The sequence below is a fragment of the Macaca nemestrina genome, chromosome 4 (assembly GCF_043159975.1).
Source record: "Macaca nemestrina isolate mMacNem1 chromosome 4, mMacNem.hap1, whole genome shotgun sequence".
In the NCBI taxonomy this organism is placed as follows: domain Eukaryota; kingdom Metazoa; phylum Chordata; class Mammalia; order Primates; family Cercopithecidae; genus Macaca; species Macaca nemestrina.
Window position 1 is genome coordinate 14,842,751 of NC_092128.1, and position 22,393 is coordinate 14,865,143.

Here is a 22,393-nt window from a genome sequence, read left to right on the forward strand (position 1 = left end):
AATAGAGGAATTTAAGAGGAAATTTGAGAGAACTAATCCTCAAAAGAACAGAAAGCAGATCCTGCAGGGTTGGGAGCTGGCAGTAGGAGTTCACGGCACTTTGCTCCTCTGCCGCACCACACAGCTCAGCGCCTTTCTGGGTGTGCTTTGTGATCTGCACGGTACACCACGTTTAGGGATAGAATCTGATCAATATACATTCTTGATATCAGAAACCTAAGAGATGAAACTGTAAGGCATTTATATCACCTGTTCCTACAAATTTCACTGGGAGCAAATCTTCAACCCTCTAGACTTTCCCTGGCATCCCTCACCTTGATCTCTGTTTCCACAACACTCTTTTCACGGCACCCTTGACCTCTGCGTTCCTCAGGCTGTAGATCAGAGGGTTCGGCATCGGGTTGAAAAGACTGTAAAGCAGGGAAAGGACCTTCTGCTGCTCCTCAGGATGGCGGGACTTGGGGGCCATGTACATGACAATGGCACTGCCAAAGAAGAGCCCCACATGCAGAGGTGAGAGGAGCAGGTGGAGAAGGCCTTTCTGCGGCCCTCCCCAGACTGGATCCTCAGCATGGCTGCCAGGATGCTCAGGTAAGAGACCAGCACCAGGCAGAGCGGCCCCCCCAGGATGAACATGGAAGCAGAAAATATGACCACCTGGTTGAGCCAGGTGTCAGCACAGACCAGCCTGAGGACAGACAGGATTTCACAGAAGAAGTGGTTGATTTCATGAGGCCCACAGAAGGGCAGCCTCAGGATGAGAACCACATGGACCAGAGCCAGAAGGGAGCCACATGCCCGGGAAGTGACAGCCAGGACTGTGCACACTCTCCATTTCATGACAGAATATTTCAGAGGGCGGCAGATAGCCACGTACCGATCACAGGACATCATTACCAAGATGAGACACTCGGTGTGAGCAAAAGCCATGTATAAAAAGGTCTGCATTATGCATGGGACAAAGGAGACTGTTTTTCTCTTGTTCAGAAGATTTGTCATCATCTTGGGGACATTGCTGGAAGCATACGAAATATCAACGATGGCCAGGTGTGAAAGGAAGAAGTGCATGGAGGTGTGCAGTCTGGAGTCCAGCCAGATGAGCCCCAGGACGGCCCCGTTTCCCAACAGGGTGAAGATGTAGAACAGGGAGAAGAGCCCAGAGAGGAGCATCTGAATGCTTAGGCTGAGCGGAAATCCCAGGAGAATGAATTCTGTGACCCATGTCTGATTTTCTGTCATGCCCTTGTGACAGTACCTGCGTTGGACTCTGCTGTGGCAATGAGCTGTGTGCTGAGGAGCAAATGCAGATCCGGATTAGTCACTTAACGGAAGGAGGGGGTTTATGGTGCACACAGGGTGCTGACTCAGTCAGCCAGCTTTTTCAGAGCCATTATGTCCAATCCTTTAATCCAGAGTAAAGCAGAAAAAACATTCAGTTCAGGGAACTAGTGTAAATGCAGACAGGGTGACGTATACTATGTCCACTCCCACAGAATTTTACTTAACGTGGATTGCAAGACCCACATTTTTCCTATTAGAGGGGCAGCCACACAGTAAGTTGTTTTCCAGAATGGCTAGCCGTTTTATTTTAGAGTAAGGATCATAGCCATGTTCTTATGTGTTTCACTTTCTAATGTATTTAGTTTGCATATTTTCCCCCACTTTCTCTTCCATATTTGGTTTTCTCCTATTTTGTAACTTGTGCAGAGTGCATTGCACGTGCAGGTGCTCAGTAAATGATTAGAGAAAATACATAAAAGCATGAATTAGGAAATGAGGCTTACAAATGCAATTTCAAAGAGGTTTGCTTCCCTGTGTTTACTAGTTTTAGGGAAAATAAACTTGCATTAAGTGTTTTACTTCCTGAAGCTACTCAGGAAAATCTGGCTGTTTCCCTTTGCATGCAAGCCAAGAAAGAGTGTGCCATCACTAATCCGGCAAGCATTCATTGAAATCATTTCTGATATATGGCCAGGGCAAGTGGTTATCTATGTGAACAGTTAACAGGATAATATTCTGACTCCCACCTCCATCCCACCCCCTTTCAGGACTGCTTCCCTGGTTCTTAGCAGGTGCTGTTGCTGGCACAATGCCCTCTACAATTGTTGGATGGATGGATGGATGGATGGATGGATGGATGGATGGATGGATGAAAGGCATTACATTAGGATTAACATTCAAAGAGCATATCCTCGATTTCAATCAAGTCTTCAGACTCTTAAATTTTCTCTGCTTGTCATTCCCCCTACTGCATAGCCACAGGGGCTACAGAAAGAGAAAACCAGGATGTTTCACAGAGGTATACATATGTTAAATGATCAATGCGTCATTCTCAGTGTGCAGCTTATGACTCCACCTCTGCAAATGCTAACTCTACTTTAAGCCCAGGAAACTGTCTGCCAATAAATTATCTCTGTATCTCCCATTCAATGTACTGATTTCTGGAGCCCTGCCTTCCTCCAGACCCTAGCTTCTCTAAACTACCAGACTTTGCAGAAGATCCTTTACTCACTGTGATATCAGGCCTGGTCTTGTCTCGGAAATATAATTATAGTTAGAGAAATTGTGCAGAGATCACAGGAGCTTTTGAAGGGCAGAGCTGGGGATCTTGCTCCCACCAGCAGTCTCTGAGAGAAAGAATTTCCAGATTCAGGGGTTGTCTCTCAGCGCAGGCTGATGCAGACTGCAGCCTGCTCTCTGAGAACACCAGCTGTGTAGGTTTTACGGTGGGGTCATCTTCACTCAAGCCTTCACAGGTTGTCCCTGAGGACAAGGTAGAGTCCCTAAGGGAACCAGGATACACAGCAGTCAGACTCTGTCTACCGGAACAAACAAAAGTTTTTATCCTCCTGTCTCCATTTCTCTGGGCCCTGGGGATGGGCATTCAGAAAAAAGGAAGCTGACAGGTGATGACTTAATAACCAGCTGGATCTCTACACATAAAACTCTTGTAGTCATAAGAGCATGCATTCTCCAGTCTCTGGGGGCCACATTGCAAATTACAGCCCCAGGTATTTGGACTGTGATAAGTTCATGGATCTCAGTGTTGCCCTGGATGGATTAAATGGAGCTTGGAGGAGGCAGAGCATCATGCTTCTGTCATAAATGCTTGAAAATCTTCTCCTTCTTAGTTAATTCTAACTTGGTATTGATAGATTAGAAAACAAAAATATTTCTATCAACCCTCCCACATTGTGGTGAGAAAGATTGTGAGGCCTTCCCCACATAGTACCTGAGATTTGATATAGGGTATAGGAAATAAGAGAAGACAGAAGCCAGAGTAAGGCTGACCTGGAAGAGGTGTCATGGTAGAAGCCCTGGTGTTTCGAGGGCAGCAAATGTGTAACTCACACCTTCACCTTTACTATGATACACTCCTGAAGTTCAACAAAACTTTTGATATAATGATGTCTCAGGTGTAGGGGCTAAGTTTATATTCACATAATAAAGCATAGTCAGAGGATGCCTTGAAAATGTTTCTGATTATCCCCTTTATGTGTATGTTCCTTATGTGTATATGTATTATGTATATATCTACGTGTGTGTGTGTATGTGTGTGTGTGTGTGCGCGCGTGCGCGCTGGTTGGGCAACCTTTTAGAGAGAAACATCCAAATCTCATTTGTCAGAACACACTGGGTGCTTTACTCCAGAGAGATGCAGGTTGTTCATGTGTGAGCTAACAGGGGATACTTGGAAATGTGCCTATAATTTTGGCTCACAGACTATAAGGGCTTCAAAGCGGGTGTATTTCTATGGACAGAATAAAGAAACTCAAGGAATATTTATCCTGAAATCTCTGGAAGAATGACAAGAAAAGTTTAGTAGCTATGTATAGTGTTTAGGAAAAAACAGCTGAAGCACTTAACAAAAATAAAATAAGTTTACTAACTACCTAAAACTGGAGGACTAAATAAAATATTGCCAAGATACTTTTCAATTATTCATATATTATCTACATATGGATATTTTATATCCACAATTATCCACATGTAGATATCGAACATTTAATCATCTCATTCATTTATTAATTTGCTAATTCAATTTACATTTATTGAGCATCTGCTCTGTGTGGGATCATCCTAGACACTGGAAAAGCAAACACTAGTAAGATACTGTCTCTGTCTTCCAAGAGTTTACAGTCTGCCTACAAGTGAGCCATGCAAATAAGCAGTGTAGGACCTGGGATACACGTGTGCACAGTATACTGCAGGCACCAATGAAGGGTGGGGTAGATTCTTCTGAAAGTGGGTAGAGAAAGGCTTTGCTGTGGATGGAAAGTTTAGACACTGTCCAGGAAGACATGCCAGGCTGGACCTTACCTATTCAATTATGCCTGTAGTGACATCTGAGTCTGGAGATTTCAACGATTATAAGTTATTTTCTCACTGGTACTGAAGGAATTGGGTCCAATTTGGGAAGGCTTTGACTTTGCATGGAGGAGTTAAGAGAAATTTTCAGTGAAAATTGTAAAACTGTGTAAAAATAATGAAGAAGTAAACACAAGAAAAAAAGACACACCAGGCTGCACCTTAAGGTATAAGGAGGGCACGACAATAATAACAATAATAATGATACTGGGAAAGAGGTTCATTGATGAGCTTCTGTTGGACTTCATCGGAAATAAAGAGTAGAACGATTTGACTAAGATATGTTATTACAAAGATGAATGTTTGGTTAATGTGAAGGATTGTTTCAAAGAATGAGATTGGAGACTGTGAGCCCAAGCTATCTGTAGAGTCTGCATTTTCCAGTGACAGTGAGTACCTGAATTGAGATGGTAGCCGTGGGGACAGGCTGGAGGGAATGGGTGTGGAACATGTAAAGGAAATATAATGATCAGCATTCTGTGACTTGGTGTGTAGTGAGGAAGTCAAGCAGAGCTGGGGTGCACCCCAAGTTTCTGGTTTGTGTGGCTGTATATAAAGTGTTTTCATTCAATTATATGAGGAATAACTGAGGAAGATATTATTTAAAAGCAAAGGTTTTAAAAAAAGAATATAATTTTGAACAATGTTGGATATTTAGGTGGCTTGGGTCAATAAAGAATTAACTAAATAGTTTTGGTGTTTATTAGAGATAACCTGGTCAAAGTACAGATTTAACAGATAGTTAAGTCATGATAATGGATAAGAGAGAACAAAGCAGTTTTAGTGAGAAAAAAAAAGAGAAAGTCAAGAACAGTATCTTAAGAATTACCAGCATTTTAGGGATGGACAGAGAAAGATAAATCTCCAAAAGAGATAAATCTCCAAAAGAGAACAAGAAGAAAGATCAGGGAGATAGGTGGGAAACTAAAAATAAAAATAAAGAAAATCAACAACCTGTGCCCTGTGTTATCCCAGGAGGCAAACTAAGGTACTCACTTTAATCATATCGATAATGCCAATTCTATTTTTTAGAAACAAGAATATTTTTCTGTAAAAAGCTACACTTAAGTTAATACTTACGGCAAACATAAAATAAAATCAAAATTACTAACAAAGTCATTGCTATCCTTCAATAAAAATATAGCAGCTTTTTAGCATAATTTCCCAATTTCGTTGACTCACCAGATTTTAATGGAAGGGCTTTCAGTTTTTCCCCATTTGTTGTGATTCTAGCTGTGGGTCTGTCATAAATGGCTTTCATTATATTGAGGTATGTTGCTTCTATCACTAGTTTTTTTAGGGTTTTTATCACAAAGGGATGTTAAATTTTATCAAATGTATTTTCAGCATCAACTGAAATGATCATATGTTTTTTGTCCTTCATTCTGTTGATATGATGTATTCCACTGATTGATTTTTGTGTGTTGAACCATCCTTGCATCACAAGGATAAATCTCACTGGTTATGATCAATGATCTTTCTAATGTATTGTTAATTTATAAAATGACTAGGAAGAGAATGTACCTGAGTGTGAAAGACTGAGAGGCAGGGAGAATCACAGGGCATCCTCTCCTCCCTGGGTCTTCACACTGGTTATTGATTTCTCTGAGTTCAGTCCCAAGCCTCACTGTCTTCTGCTCTGTCTGAGATTTGGCAATCTAAGCCTTATTTTCAATTTTTCCATAGAATAACCTCTAGGATCCTGCCCAGGGCATGTTTTTGCCTAACTGGGTGGGGGTGGTAAAGAGGTCAGAGGATTCAGGTGCTGTAATAATAGACTTTCACCTTACACCCCTGTTTTTACCCTTTTTGTATTCTCATTCTCAACTGTTGCTAGTCTAAAGTTTCCTGGGGACCCTTGAAAGGAATGCATTGTGCTTCTCAGTGGTTTCTTTTTTGCCTGCTTGTTAGCTGGTAGCTTCTTCTCTGATAAGTTGGTTACTGCTCCCCCTTGTACCTTTTTGTATTAAAAAAGAAATCTGCAATTTCTCTGGTCTGCTTCTGTCTTCCCTCTAATTCTATATTTTTCTGTGGATTATACCTTTGCTTTTTTTGCCATTTTAGTGGTAGCTGGGGAGGAAAAAGAGATACATATGTATGATAAATGTTCTCTGCTTTAAGAGACAACTTATAATCACCTAAAATTGTGTATTTCTGTTAATTAATTCTTCACTCTAAGAACTTTCTCTAAAATATCTGACCGTCTGATCACCCTATGTAAATTAAATTGAATTTATCTAAACAAAATTGCCTAACATAGCCAGGAAACTTTACTGAGTATTAGTAGCTTACTGGCTTATTTTTTTCCAGGAAGTATTTTATAATAAGAGGGAGTATTGTTCACCTTTAAATCATGATCTGAAGGCTCTTTATAAAATTCCATCAGATATATCTTGGCAATATCTCTACTGCCTGGACTGTCTATATTAAATCAAATCCACCCTGGGTTCTTTTTTCAATTACCTTAATCTCAGTGCTGCTGAGATGTCAGATAGATGGTAAGTGTAAAAAACCAATGTGAATGAAAGCTCGAAAGAACTGGTTACTTCAGCAATAAATGTTAGTTTGTTTCATAACTTGGCCTTATAGACCTAAACTTTTTTCTCCAGAGTGGTTTAAATTAAATGTTTTTCATCACAAATTGAGTAATTGGTTCAATTGAATGTCCCAACTGGCCTGTATGTGGATAAGCACATTTCCTGGGATTGAGGGATCATTTGGCACATCCATCAGGTTAATTAAAGACCAGAGGTAGCCCGAGTCTGGGGTTGGGGTTGGTAAGAGTATGGATATGTTTTTCATATCTGTATTGTGGATCTGGTCTATAGTACACCTCCTCTAGTTGCTAGTCAACAGGACAGAGCTGAGAGGCCCAAAGTCTAGACTCAAATATAAAACTAATGAGAAAGGCCTGATCTATAAGAGAGATATTAAGGCGTTCTGGAGTACTCTTCATCACTTCCTCCCTCCCTCAGTGGCTGTGAATGAATCCAGAGAGATTCTAAGTTGAAAGGAATGTGCACTTCTGAGCCTTCCCAGGGAAATCATCTTCTGGGTCTCAGAAGTTTCCATGCCTTGCTCCCCGGGAGCTCCAGCCATCTCAGTGCACGAAGAACCAGTGGCCCAGGAGCCATGTGGAGAACTCATTAAAAAGACACAGCTGGAAAGTTGCCTCAGGCATCTTGGCAAAGATGAAAAAAAAAACTTTATAATTGATCTCATAGGAATAGAAACTATTTTAGGTTTTACAAAGTAAGTGTCAGAAAAAAATATCCTTATGGGGTTCATTAAAACTTTGCCACAATTAATTACAGCAGGAGCACTCTTCAGGCAACTGCTCCAGACACCACAGGCATTTGGCCTTTGGGAACAAGTCCTTGTTACATAGCTGTAGGGCACCAGTGTTGGTGTTTAAGTGGAGTGAGGAGACACCCTCCTTGGAGACTGGAGATCCAAACATCTTATCAATAGATTGAGTTTTTTCTAATTCACACATGTAGACAAAAATAATAGACCAAATATCCTACACTATTCTAGGCACAGTGCTAAGGCCTTTGTAGGCAGTTTTACCAGTCATCAAGAAAATATTTAAAAGTGAACATTTATTACCTCCCTGTTCATAAAATAAGAGACAAGTTCAACCAAGTAAAAGAACTCATCCAAGGTCATAGAAGCGACAGCCCCAGAAATTAAAACTCATTCCAAAGCCTTTTCCACTTTTCTGCTGATGGAGAGTTTAGCATGAAGGCACACATGCCATCTCTAGACCTACACATAGTCCCTAGTTCAACCATCCAAACAAATGCCTTGAATATTCTTTCCCTGGAAACAGCAAGGAAGACAAAAACAGGACAACATTAACTGAAGACCTAACAATAAAGGATATGAGTTAGAACTTCTTCAAGTTAGCACTGTTCTGATTTTAACATATGCTGCTATTTTATATCTTTCCCAGTTGTTTTTGACCCCAGGTCTAACCACCCCCTTGACACACACTCAATTCAGGCACCTTTATTGAAATGCTAGTACAAGAGAATCTTTCTTGATAGATACTAAATTGATGGCAACGTACTCAAGTCTTTCAGTTCTTCTGTAAGCTTTAACTAAAGTCCACAGCATGGGCATGCTTGAAGTTAATAGACAAACTGCAATGTTTGTCTAGGTTCTCCGAGAAGCAAATGCCAAGATAGATTAGATGTCCAAAAGATTTGTTGTAAAAACATCATGATGAAAAATGAGGAGGAATCCAGAGAAGTTTGGAAGAGCCATTGAATGCAGCTCTGATTCTTGTGAAAGAGAAATAAAAGGAAGTGAGCAAAGCAAATAAAACATCAAGGGTCATAACAGGAAAACAATGGCACAAGTTATGGCCATTTGAGAAAAGTGTAATAAAAGGACTATTTACAAAGGCATGTGAGGAATATGGGAAAACCACAAGCAAGGGTGCAAGATACCAGGATAAGGCAGGATTCTGAGCTTGCAATAAAACTCCTATACAACCTCTAGGCCTAAATGAGAAGAGGGGATGGCTGTAATTAGAACCTGGAGACAAGGACGACTTTGTGGAAGGGCTGGCTAAATAGGAACTTGAATCAGAGTCAGTTGGTTCAGTCCATATTGACCCTGCAGGAAGTGAATAAATTCTTGACCTCACACTTCTCCCTCTCTCCTGTTTCTCTTGCCTTTGCTTCCAATAAGCCAGACTCAGGAAGCCAGAGGGCTGCAGAGCCCTAGTTTTTACAGATCAGTCTTACAGGGCAGAGAGCAGGGTAGAGAAAGATGGAGGGTGGATATGGAGAAAAGAATGCCAACTAATAAATGTAAAAATAATTGAAAGAATGATAAAATTGCTGTCTTGGAGTCAACTTAATAATTTATTCAAGCAATCAGTGGATGCTAAAATAATTGCCTGAAAATATTTTAGGAGATGGGATTTTTACCAGAAACAGATCCCAATGCAGACCGCAAGAGAGGGTTCTTGGCTCTCATGCAAGAAAGAATTCAGGAAAAGTCCATAAAGTGAGATCAAGTTTATTAGGACAGTAAAGGAATAAAGAATGGCTACTCCTTAGACAAAGCTGCCCCAAGGGCTGCTGGTTGCCCATTTTTGTGGTTCTTTCTTAATTATATTCTAAACAAGGGGTGGATCATTCATGCCTCCCCTTTTTAGACCAAATAGGGTAACTTCTGACTTTGCTATGGCGTTTGTAAACTGTCATGGTGCTGGTGGGAGTATAGTAGTGAGGACGACCGGAGGTGGTCGCCATCTTGGTTTTGGTGGGTTTTAGCTGGTTAATTTACTGCAACCTGTTTTACCAGCAAGGTCTTTATGACCTGTATCTTATGCTGACCTTCTGTCTTATCCTGTGACTAAGAATGCCTTCACCTCCTGGGAATGCAGCCTTATTTTACACAGCCCCTATTGAAGATGGAGTTGCTCTGGTTTAATCGCCTCTGACAGGATCTTCAGGTAGTCTCCCAGATTCATGCTGCAGAGTACTTATGAATTCCCAAGGGAGAAGATACCCTTACAATGAAGAAATATGGTGGAAAACACTTAAACAAATCACCAAATAGCATTGTCAATAATGGGGCACCCTGACATCATATGTCTCCTGATGCGATGCACTGAGAAGGATGCAACATGTCTATGTAGAATTATTTCCAAAAAAGCTTTATCTGAATCTGGATATGAGGATTCCAAATTCCAGGACATTCTACAAAACAAGTAGACTGGATTCTTCAAAGAATCCCAATGACTTGAAAGACAAAGAGTAAGAGAATGGTTTGAGATAAAATTAGACTAAACAGGTAAGAAACTAAAGCACTGAAACAATCTTTGATTAGATCCTGAATTGAATAACAAAATAGAAATCCAAAGAGCCATTTTTAGATAATGTTATCATATTGATGTTAAACTCATGAGTGTGAAAATGATATTGTATTTAATATTTGTTCTTAGAAAATACTTGCTAAATTATTCCATGCTATATAGGGGTGTGTGTGTGTGTGTGCATGTATGTGTACATATATTCTATTAAGATTTACTCACAATGTCTACAACGTACTTTTAAGTGATTCAGCATATATATAATATATATATATCCACTGATGTATGTATATCTTATATCCACATCTATATCTGTATCAAGAGGAAGCAATATAGATGGATGATAAATCCATAGAAAATGTCAAAATATTAACAATTAAGGATTGGTTAATATAGAAGGAGATATGGGTGTTCATTAGATTATTCTGTTCAAAACTCTATATATTTAAAAATTTCACAATAGAAATTGGGAAGAAACAAAAAATTGAATTAATCTACTCATAATAAAACTTCCATCAAACTAGGAATAAGCAGCAACCCCTTCACATGGTGAAAGTGAAAGACTTAATAATTTCCCATCGACGACCTTTGGGGCTTGCTAGCAATCTTTGTTAGGCTCACAACAGCCTTTAGTCTGGGGTTATTCTTATTACCACCACTGATTCCAACTATTGATGCCATTATTGATTGCCACTTTCTAAGGACTCTATTCAATGACCATATGTTAAGAGGTGTTTCTGATGGGAACATGAACTCTTCCTGGCCTGGTGTGAGCTCTGAGAATAACTGTTCCCTGTTTGTTCCTGATGGTTTTTCCCCAGCCACATTCGTTTTCCTACAGAGATGGGCTGATCAGTATTCAGCCACAGGTTTGAGGAGAACTCTCTGAAGATGTCTGGAGTTTTCTCTCTCTCTCTGTCTCTATCTCTAACTCGATCTTCCTGTGATGTCTTTCTCCTCTGGTACCTTGCTCTGTTAATACTAATCAGCTTAGCATTTCGGAAGTTTGAATTTTTTCTCCTGAACTTCATGAGATCACAGGGTGAGTTCTGTCTACCTCTCTCTATGCAGTAAGCTAAAGCAATTACTGAATTTGGCTTGGAATGTTTCTTGGAAGATCATCCGGGGACCTGGCTTGGATCAGAAAGTAGAAGAGATGGACTAAATATGGAGCCATGCAGACAAGTGTCATTTGCATGCAAAGGATTATCTCTGTAGAAAAGGCTAAAAAGATATATTCTGTATTGTTAAAAAAACAACAACAACAAAACCCAAATTTTCACACTCTCCCTGGCTGTGAGAAAGTAAAGCTTAAACACACTGAAAACTTGGGTCATAAGGACATTTTCTGTTGGTTTTGGCTCTTCCATCATACAAATACCTTGAAACATGCTTGTCTGGGAAATAAAGTCATCTGCTTTAAAAATAAAGAAAACCAGAATAATGTAATTCTTGTTATTTACAGGGATTATGTTCCATACGATCACCGTGAACACTGAATTAACAAAACCTCAGCTGTTGCTCCTAGGGGAAATAAATACAGGGTTACAGTCCTGCAAACCTTTGGTAGCAGCATTTCATCAACTTAAAAACAATTTGCATTCACATTACAGGGGTTCCTTTGCCAATATCCTTGTAAAACAAGCTAGTTTCATCAGTGTTGAAAACCTCCTCATCCATGTAGTCTTTTTTCTGTATAACACTTAACCTTTATTTTAAAAATTCTTCTCCAGCTTTCTTTTCTTTTTTTTTTTTTTTTTTTTTTTTTTTTTTTGAGATGGAGTCTTGCACTGTCGCCCAGGCTGGAGTGCAGTGGCGCAGTCTGTGCTCACTGCAAGCTCGTCCTCCTGGGTTCATGCCGCTCTCCTGCCTCAGCCTCCCAAGTAGCTGGGACTACAGGCACCCGCCACCACGCTCAGCTAATTTTTTTTTATTTTTAGTAGAGACGGGGTTTCACCATGTTAGCCAGGATGGTCTTGATCTCCTGACCTCGTGATCTGACTGCTTCTGCCTCCCAAAGTGCTGGGATTACAGGCGTGAGCCACAGTGCCCGACCTCTTCTCCTGCAGAACTTTCTTACCTGCAGAACTTACCTTTCCTGCAAGTTTAACATTTTTCCTGCTGCATTTCCTTTGGTAACATGTGACCCATCCAGCACTCCTGAGAAGGGCTTAACATTTTCTTGATCTTAGATAATATGATCATAAATTTCTCTGACTTTCAGCCTCACAATAGTGCTGCCCACTGTGGTTTTACTGTCGTGATTGTTATTGGTTTTCTTTTCATTAGTTGCTATTTTATGCATGCACACATTTAGTCACCATCTCTGCCATGGCTTCATAGCACACTTTAGTTGCTACTTTAGAGCTTTTTTGAGCAGTCTCACATACAGATTGGTAAATTTTCTCTTTATTTTTTCTGGAAGTACTGTGTTGTTGATTTGTTAACATTAAACTCGGTACCAAAGGTTATCTGACACATGTATTTTCTCTGTAAACCACATTACAGCTTTCTTGTGCTGTACAACGCTTTAATATTACACTTGAGGACCATTTTAAACAGTAAAATTACCAACAGAAAGCACAAGAACATAGAAAATATGGCACTGGGGTAGCCCGCAGAAAGAACACTAGTTTACAGTCCGAGAGCTGACCCAAGAAGGCAGAGCGTTGTCCTGTTTGATCTCAGTTGTAAACATGCACATCTGGGGACTCAAATGTTTGCCACACCGGACACATCCTTGAATAACCACAAAAGTACCCTAAGTATTGATTTGGGGCTACAAACACATTTTAGCAAGTAGGCATATTTACAAATACGGAATCTGTAAATAATAAGAATAGTCTGTATCTAAAAAATATTCTCCAAGGAAAAAACTGGAAAATTCAATGGCTGATTTTAAAAATTCACAAGAGAATTTTGTTTTACAATACAGATGATTGTGGTAGGCGAACAGTTCTCAAAGGAAGCTCTTTTCTTTACAAAATAAGAAGAGCTTTCAGAGACTCAAGACTTTGCAGAGACTCAAAAATACCCAAATATCTTGATGTAGTAGAAATAAATAAAGTATGATCACACAAAGTTTAAAGTAGAAATGAAATTTTATACAAAAATACTTCAGAAATGAAGTTGAAATTGGGACAGGTATAAGGAGAATAGAGACATTGCTGGAAACACACAAAGGAATATTGAGCATATAAATAATAAAAGCAAGCATACCTAAATTGAAATAGAGAATTAAAATGAATTAGCAATGCTTTTGGAGAAAGATCTTGATCAGAATGGGAAAATGTGAAAGCTGCCGATACCAGGATGAAGTAACTAGTTAAACACACAAAAATTGGGGCCAGGAGAGCATGAAGGAAAGGAACTCATGCTTACTTGTCTGAGATACACACACACACACACACACACACACACACCCCTACAGTCTAAAGGACTTTAAAAAATAACCCCACAAGAAATTCTTGCATGTTTCTCACATACGTATTTTTGTGATAAGGTTTATCACTAAACATTCTTTAGGATTGCAGCAATTCCAATAAGATGTTCCCATAACGCTTGCCCAGTAATAGCATCTCCACCAATGAACCAGTATCTCTGGCTTTGAGCCAATGGATCCAATGAACTCTGTTTTTGAGCAGTTTATATAAACTTCTACCATTGGCAATAAAAGTTTTCCTTTACTGTTTCCTCACTGTATTTGCCATAGTACATCCCAGATTATAATCCTCTTTACTTACTCCCAAATATACTTGTTTTGTTGGGAGATAATCTTCTCTGGTGTCTTTCTTTTCTTAGATTGACAGCAGGAACATGAAAAATGTGGAAGGTAGGTGTAAGAGAGCTGATATGTTCATTTTCTAGAAAATTTAAGTCATAAAGTAAAAGTATTTTAAGTTATAATTCAAGAATATTATTCTGAAGTAAAAATTGGACATGGATCTAGAAATTGAAAAGGCAAACTATGTCCTTGGGAAATTGACACAGAATGGTAGTATAATGATACATCCTAGTAATGTTACTAAATTAAAAATATAAAGAGAGAATCATGTTGTTAGCTAGGCAAACTAAAGCTATTTATAGAGTCAGTCTAGACTTGTACATTTTCATAGCAATATCCAATTGCATAGCTAAAGTTTGTGAAGCAACATTTACAAAAATCCCCCAGGAAAGAAAGTATCACCCAAGTTTTATATCCAGCCAAATGTTTGTACAAATGAAAAGGCACAAATAGTATAGAACATAAAGGAAACCAAAGACTATCAGTCCCAGAAAATCAGTGACAGAAGAAGTGGTAGTGAGCATTGAATCTTTTTATTTTAGGAATGTGATGAAAGTAAATATGAGGACTTAGCTGGCAGGGCAAAATGCAAATGCCAAAAACATGACCTGAAAATATAGAAATAAATACGAATGACAAAAAATGGAAGAAAAGAAGATAGGAGATTGTGTAATGCTGACTTCCTCATCTTTAATATCTGAGAGCAAAAGCATTTCACTTAAATCTGGCAAATCAGGTAAAACAGATATAAGTACATTTAATTGATAAGCATAAATACTAAGAATGGTAATATGCCCAACCAAAATCAGGTGAGAGAGGAGAGACAGGAAGGCAGAATAAAGAGTACATAGACAAATTCCATTATTGTCCATAATAGGTGATTGCCTTCCTGTGGGAAATAATTAATTCAATGTAAAGGAACAGAAGATTAAGGATACTGCACAAAATTACAGATCTCAAACATAACCTCCAGAATGAAACTTAAATCTTAAATTAGAATGATATTAAATCTTCAATGTTAGAATGACACAAAAAATAAAACATACAACATAATTTTTTTAAAATTACAAATCCACCAAGCTTAACATAAAATCCAATGATCTATCCTAAAATAAACATGTCAATTATAACATAAATGTAAATAGACAAAGTCACTTATTAAAATAACTTAGAGTTTGGATAAAAATAACAAAGTTCAATTTTACTCTGTTCACAAGAAACAGAGTTAAAACAAAGAGACTTATAATATTTAAAAAGAAAAGTATGAGTAGTGGCATACTTTTTCTTTTTTTCTGTTTCTGTTTTTGGGAGTACTATGTTGTTGATTTGTTAACATTGAACTCATGGTGTACCAAAGGTTATTTAACACATGTATTTTCTCTGTAAAAGACATTACAGCTTTCTTGTACTTAGAGACACTATACAATACTTCAGTATTATACTTTTAAAGAGTAAAATTATGAATTGTAATCAATATCAGAGTAAAGCATGAATTGTAATCTTAATATCAGACAAAAAGTTAATAAGCTATATAAGAGCATTTAATAAGACCAAATAATATAATTAACACAGCAGATATTATAGTTATAACTACATAAACTTCAACTGAAATAAAATCAACCTTTATAAAGCAAAATCTAGAAGTGACTCAAGAAGAAATAGGAACACAGAACTAGCAGGAGTGAGGAATTCAACTTTTTTCACTCTGTATCAGATTATGGGAAAAAAAATAAAACAGAGGTCTAAATAGCATAATTAACAAAATAGATATAATTAATATTTCACAGTCTCTGAAACCTGAAAACAGACAGTGAACTTTCTTCTTCTTTTTTTTTTTCTTTTGAGATGAAGTTTCGGTCTTGTTGCCCAGTCTGAAGCACAATGGCATGATCTCAGCTCACTGCAACCTCTGCCTCCCTGGTTCAAGCAATTCTCTTGCTTCAGCCTCCCAAGTAGCTGGGATTACAGGCGTCTGCCACCACGCCAGGCCAATTTTTGTATATTTAGTAGAGATGGGGTTTCACTATGTTGACCAGCCTGGTCTTGAACTTCTGACCTCAGGTGATCCACCCGCCTCGGCCTCTCAAAGTGCTGGGATTATAGGCATGAGCCACCATGCCCAGTCGAACCTTCTTTTTAAATGCCAGTAGAAAACTCATAAAGAAAGAGAAAGAAAAGAAAAGAAAAGAAAAGAAAAGAAAAGAAAGAAAAGAAAAAAAAGAAAAGAAAAGAGAAAAGAGAAAAGAAAAGAAAAGGAAAAGAAAAAGGAAGAAAGGAAGGAAGGGCCACATATCAAGCCTAAAAGAAACCTAATTTCCAAAAGTAAAATGAATACCTGCATTATTTTCTAAACACAATTCAAAAAAATCAAATTACTAATAAAATAAGAAAATTAAATTACCAAAATTTAACAAAACATGTAAATACTATCTGAAACAAGCTTTGTAACAGTACTTACTGATGCAACAAACTTGACCATGTTCTTGAATAAGACTGAACATTATAAATATGCCAATTTCCTGTAAGCGATTTAATAATTATAAGGCAAAACCAGTGGAAGTCACAACAGGATTTGTTTTAACTGTAGACAGGATGATGCTGAAATCATATGGAAAAGAAAAAAGAATGAACAGCGGGACACTTCTGTAAGAGAAGAGTTATGAGGAAGGCTGGTCTTTGTATTTTCAAACATAAAATCAAAGTGATTTGAAGTCTGTTACTGGTGGATGGTTAGAGAGACACATCAATGGATCAGAATAAAAAGATTTTAAGTAAAGCACATATTTTCAATATGTATATTGAATTATAAAGCACGTAATTTTCAATGTATATTGAAATTTTGTTTATGATGACTATGACATCACAAATAAGTAAGGCAAAGTTTGATTACCCAATAAATATACCAAAACCACTAAATGTGCTAGAAAAATAATAAAATCGGATTTATGGCTTTCACTTTACACTGCGTCTCCCAGGAGTCAAGATCCATTCCCAAGACATGGGCAAGCAAGAGCAACTTCTTCCCTGTATACTCCTGAGAATGTTAAACCTTGTCGATGCATAACTTTTAAAGAAAAATTAAATACAAAATGCTTCTTTGTTTATTCAGTTTTGAAAAACGTATTTGTCTGATTATACAAAAAACGTATGTTATAAAAATGTGAGGAATACGGAACATATCAAAAGTAACCAAGACAAAGTAAAGCACAATCCCAGTAATGCCATAAAGCAATAAGCGGCAGTTATTACCACCCTTCTTTTTATGTTTCTATTTCATTTATTCATTTAATTCCACACTTAAGTCATATGTAATACTTAATAAAGTTGAATGATTTAGTCAGAATCCTTTTTCAACTGGACTTCATGCCACAATTTCATTCTAACTTTTCACCTACGTCTTTGACCTTCGTGTCTTTGTCATCAGAGCTACTTTATGAGTCATCCAACATAATTTTTCAAAGCACATCATTTTCACTTTCTTTTAAGTTATTTGAAATATAACACCTTTTGAATCAATGTGCGATCCTTCAGTGGAAATGTTATTTCAAGCCAGAAATGCTCTTTCATATGCCATTAAGATATTTGCCTTTAAAAATTATTGATAGATAGTCATAATTTGAAACTCTAACCACTGCAGCTTAAATAACTTGAATTACCAATTCCAAGTTTTTTGCCTTTGAATTGCAGAAGTCCTTCATAACACTGACCCAATTTAGTGATTAGAGTTTGTGATTTATTCTTTATCTTCTCATACCAAATTGATTTACTCATACCCATTTCACTTAAATTAGTTAATGCCCTCTTACTTTCTCATCTTACTCTTATGCTCTTTGTTCCTTGATATCTTTTTTCTCTCCTTTCCATTGCATTAAATATTACTTCCCTGCTTCTCTAGCTATCCACCTACGCAGCTTTCAAGATTTAACACAAATTACACTTCTTCTAAAACTGCATTTTTATTCACTGCACTTTGAGCATGTTTTTCTTATTCTTCTAAGCTCTTATAGAAATTTGTGTTCATTTTATTAGCAGTTTTTTACTCATATGGCATAATTCAAACATTTTATCACATTTTACTTATTAATATCTTATGTCTCCATGTTGGTGGTAAATACAATTCTTTGCATTCCACCTAACAGTTTATTTCACATAATGGGTGCTCAGCCTTACACAAATCTTGAGAAAGTTCTGGAAGTTTCTAAGTCTCAGTTTATTCCTTTGAATAATAGAGAATATTGGACAAGGTGATGTTCAAGGCCTGTCTCAATACTAACTCTCCAATGCTGATTTAATTCTTGAACACTGTTCATATTTCCCACTAGATGGTACTAACATCAAACAAACACTACTTGAGAAAATTGATAATATTTTTCCCCAGAAGGTCACTGCATTGTTTTATTTGTCCTGGACTAATTATTTATCATGTACATAAGACAAAATACACATTATTTTCTGACACTATACAACAGTCTACTGTTGGTATAGCTGAACATAAACTAATAGCTACAGCATGAGATGTATTATTATGTTTCAAGAAAATTGATAATATTTTTAAGTGAGTGGCAGAGATGAATAATCAGGACAGGTAACCTGTTATGTACAACAGCTGTAATTGGAAAAATACATTAGAGACATATACATTCAACCGTGGTACCATCAAACCAATCAAAGGATCAAACATAACTCATTACCTCTAAAAATGTCCTTGTATTCTTTTGAGTGTGTGTTTTTTTGTAAGATCACTTAACGTGAGATCTGTTCTTTTAACATATTTTAAAGTGCACAATATTGTCTTGTGTACAGCAGATCTCTATGTCATATTCATCTTGCATAACTGAAACTTTATGCCCATGTGTTCGGGTTCTCCAAAGAGACAGAATCAATCGGATATGTGTGAGGATAGATAGATAGATAGATAGATAGATAGATAGATAGATAGATGAGAAGGGATTTGTTAGGAGAATTGGCTCACACAATTATGGAGGCTGAGGAGTATGGTAACAAGCCATCAAGTTGGAGACTTGCTGGGATGCCAACACTGTGGCTCAGCCTAAGTCCAAAAACCTCAGAACCAGGGAAGCAGAAGGTTTAATCTTTAGTTCAAGTCTGAAGGCCTGAGAACCCGGGGTCCGGGGGCGCTGGTGTAAGTGCTGCAGTCTCAGGGCCTCAGGCCAGTGCACGGAGTTTTGATGTTGAAGGGCAGGGTGCGGAGAGAGTCCCAGCTCTAGGAAACAGAGAGAGGACAATCCTTTTCTCCCTCTTTATTCTATTCAATTGGCCCTTAGTGGATTGCGTGGTGCCTACACACATTAAAGGCAGATCTTCCCCAGTCAGTCCACTGACTCGCACGCTAGTGTCCTCTGGAAACATCCTCACAGACACTCCCAGAAACAGTACTTTACCAGTTCTCTAGGTATTCCATAATCCTGCCAGGTCAATACCTAAAATTAACCATTTAAGCAATAAGTCCCCATTTCCCTCTTCACCCTGCCCCTAGAAACCACCACTCTCTTCTCTGCTTCTGTGACTTTTACTACTTTAGATACCTCATAAAGGATGGTATAACTGGTGTATGCATATGTCAAAGCTCAGCAAAATGTGTACATTACATTTCACATTTTATCTTTAGTTGTACATTGTATACATTGTCTAAATTGTACATTGCAGAAAAACTCCAATTATCTAAAATTTTTAACTTTGTTGAGATATAACATGTAAATTTCACATATCAATTATATCACAATAAAGCTAAATAATTATAAAGAATCATAGAGTTTTTCAATTGGACAGTTATTTGCCTATAAATAATTTAATGTGTATCCTCAAAAAATATTATTTGGAGTAATGTTTATGAAATTAGCCCCAAATACCTTATTTAACAAATGTTTACTTATGGCCTACTGTGTACACAAAAAAAATAGGATAGTTGTTTGAGGATACACAATTATAAATCATGTATGGATGTTGTTAAAGAAAAAGGAAACAGAAAGTCTTAAAACCATAATAAAACTTAAAAATGAGAACATTCAGAGGGTGCAGATATGACCTTCAGTTGCAAAAATAATCACTGACGTTCATGGAAATTGGGGTATTTTAGGTGAGTTTTGGATTATGGGCTCAATTTGCTTAGTCGCATAAAAAAGCAAACAGTGCAGGATAGTAGAGGACATTGAATGTCAAACTCAGGTCTTTAGATTTCATTCAGTAGATAATGGGGAAAACACTGCAGACTTCTTCACACATAGACTCATTATCAGACCTGTGTTCTAGAAAGATGTGTCTGCTAGCTGTGAGGCTATTTGATGAGAATATAGGAAAGAAACAGAGCTGCAAGTTGAAAGACAACCCGTTCACGCGAGATGATGGTGGCCTGAAGGTGGATGATGGATACGGTGATGGAGGACACACAGCATCAAAAAATGTAGGGAGGATGAATTGAAGTGGAGGGCAAGGTAAATGGGAACGAGCAACAAACTGGATACCTTGGAGTAAACTGGAGTCTCTTTTGTTCTTGTGAGTGATGAAGGAATTTAGAAAATGATGAGTTTTTAACATCTGGAGTTTGAGAAGCTGACACTCTGGCTTCTCTCCCTCAGTAAACCCACGTGCTGCGTTCATGGCATGCTACATGTTTGCCCATGCCTTAGAAAGCCTCCAGATGTGCCCAGCCCATGGTATGATTGCAGCCTGTCTAAATCAAACAACTCCTAGCCGAGTCTTTGTGGAGTCCTTCAGAAACAGCTTGTGTGGCCTTCTGGATGCTTCTCTTAAGGAAAATTTCAAGACATTTCGAATCATATCTGAAAAATACCTGTACATGGCCCAAGAAAACTTTTTTGTCTTTTTCTCTCTTGCAGGAAGCACAAATCCCCCTTGATTCAGTTCAGCTCAGCTTAACAATCTTACTTGAGCATCAACTGTATGCCAGGTGCTATGCTAGGCTCTAGGACACAGTGATGAATGCCACAAGATTCCTGCTTCTTTGAGTTCAGAGAAGAGATGATAGGACAGCTGGGTTGTTCAGGTGGGAAGAGGGGTTGCTAGTCAGTAAGGTTCTTGGAGGAGGTGATGCGTAAATAAACTAGAAGAATAAAAAATACGAATAGCTGAAGAGGAAATGATATTTTAGGCCCTGCGAATAGCCTGAACAAAGACAAGGAGGCCTGAAACAGCAAGTTGTGTTTTGGAAACTACAGGAAGATTGAGAACATCAAGTGCTAGTTGGGAGTATCAGGCAACAGTGCTGAGAGGTACAGGCGATGCTGAGAGGTACAGGTGATGCTGAGAGGTACAGGCGATGATGAGTGGTACAGGAGGTGCTGAGAGGTACAGGAGATGCTGAGAGGTACAGGCCATGCTGAGAGGTACAGGAGATGCTGAGAGGTACAGGCCATGCTGAGAGGTACAGGAAATGCTGAGAGGTACAGGCTGTGATGAGAGGTACAGGAGATGCTGAGAGGTACAGGCCATGATGAGAGGTACAGGAGATGCTGAGAGGTACAGGCCATGCTGAGAGGTACAGACCATGATGAGAGGTACAGGCCATGATGAGAGGTACAGGCCATGCTGAGAGGTACAGGCCATGATGAGAGGTACAGGCCATGCTGAGAGGTACAGGAGATGCTGAGAGGTACAGGAGATGCTGAGAGGTACAGGCCATGCTGAGAGGTACAGGCCATGATGAGAGGTACAGGAGATGCTGAGAGGTACAGGCCATGATGAGAGGTACAGGCCATGATGAGAGGTACAGGAGATGCTGAGAGGTACAGGAGATGCTGAGAGGTACAGGCCATGCTGAGAGGTACAGGCCATGATGAGAGGTACAGGCCATGCTGAGAGGTACAGGCCATGATGAGAGGTACAGGCCACGCTGAGAGGTACAGGAGATGCTGAGAGGTACAGGAGATGCTGAGAGGTACAGGCCATGCTGAGAGGTACAGGAGATGCTGAGAGGTACAGGAGATGCTGAGAGGTACAGGCCATGCTGAGAGGTACAGGAGATGCTGAGAGGTACAGCTGATGCTGAGAGGTACAGGAGATGCTGAGAGGTACAGCTGATGCTGAGAGGTACAACGATGCTGCGAAGCACAGAACCTCCCCCCCTTCCTCGACTGCAGGTGGTGGAGAGAAACACTGAGGTGTTCTGAAGAGGTGGCCAACAGCATCAGATTAGCATTTTAATTTGCAGGGTGACAGGGAGAGGGAATTATTTTATCTGAAAAACAAGTGATCCAGCATTTTTAAACAGGAAAAAAAGTAGAAAATACAATGTAGTGAAGAAGAAGGAAGGTCAGGGTGAGGAGGAAGAGATACCAAAACCTGGCAAGTCATCCACTCCTAGACAAACACTTTTCAAATTTTAGTAGATCTAGATTTTAGGATCAAGATATCATTATTGACCACATCGTCTC

The 22,393-nt window shown here is 38.6% G+C and overlaps 1 protein-coding gene across 1 annotated transcript; it reads right to left on the minus strand.

The window, feature by feature from the left end:
• Nucleotides 1-310: 310 nt before the first annotated feature.
• On the minus strand, nt 311-1,239 carry LOC105474824 (olfactory receptor 2A5-like). Its single transcript, XM_071094310.1, is given in 2 exon segments — nt 311-507; nt 510-1,239. Coding segments are annotated over 2 exon segments (927 nt in total).
• Between the last annotated feature and the right edge of the window lie 21,154 nt (nt 1,240-22,393).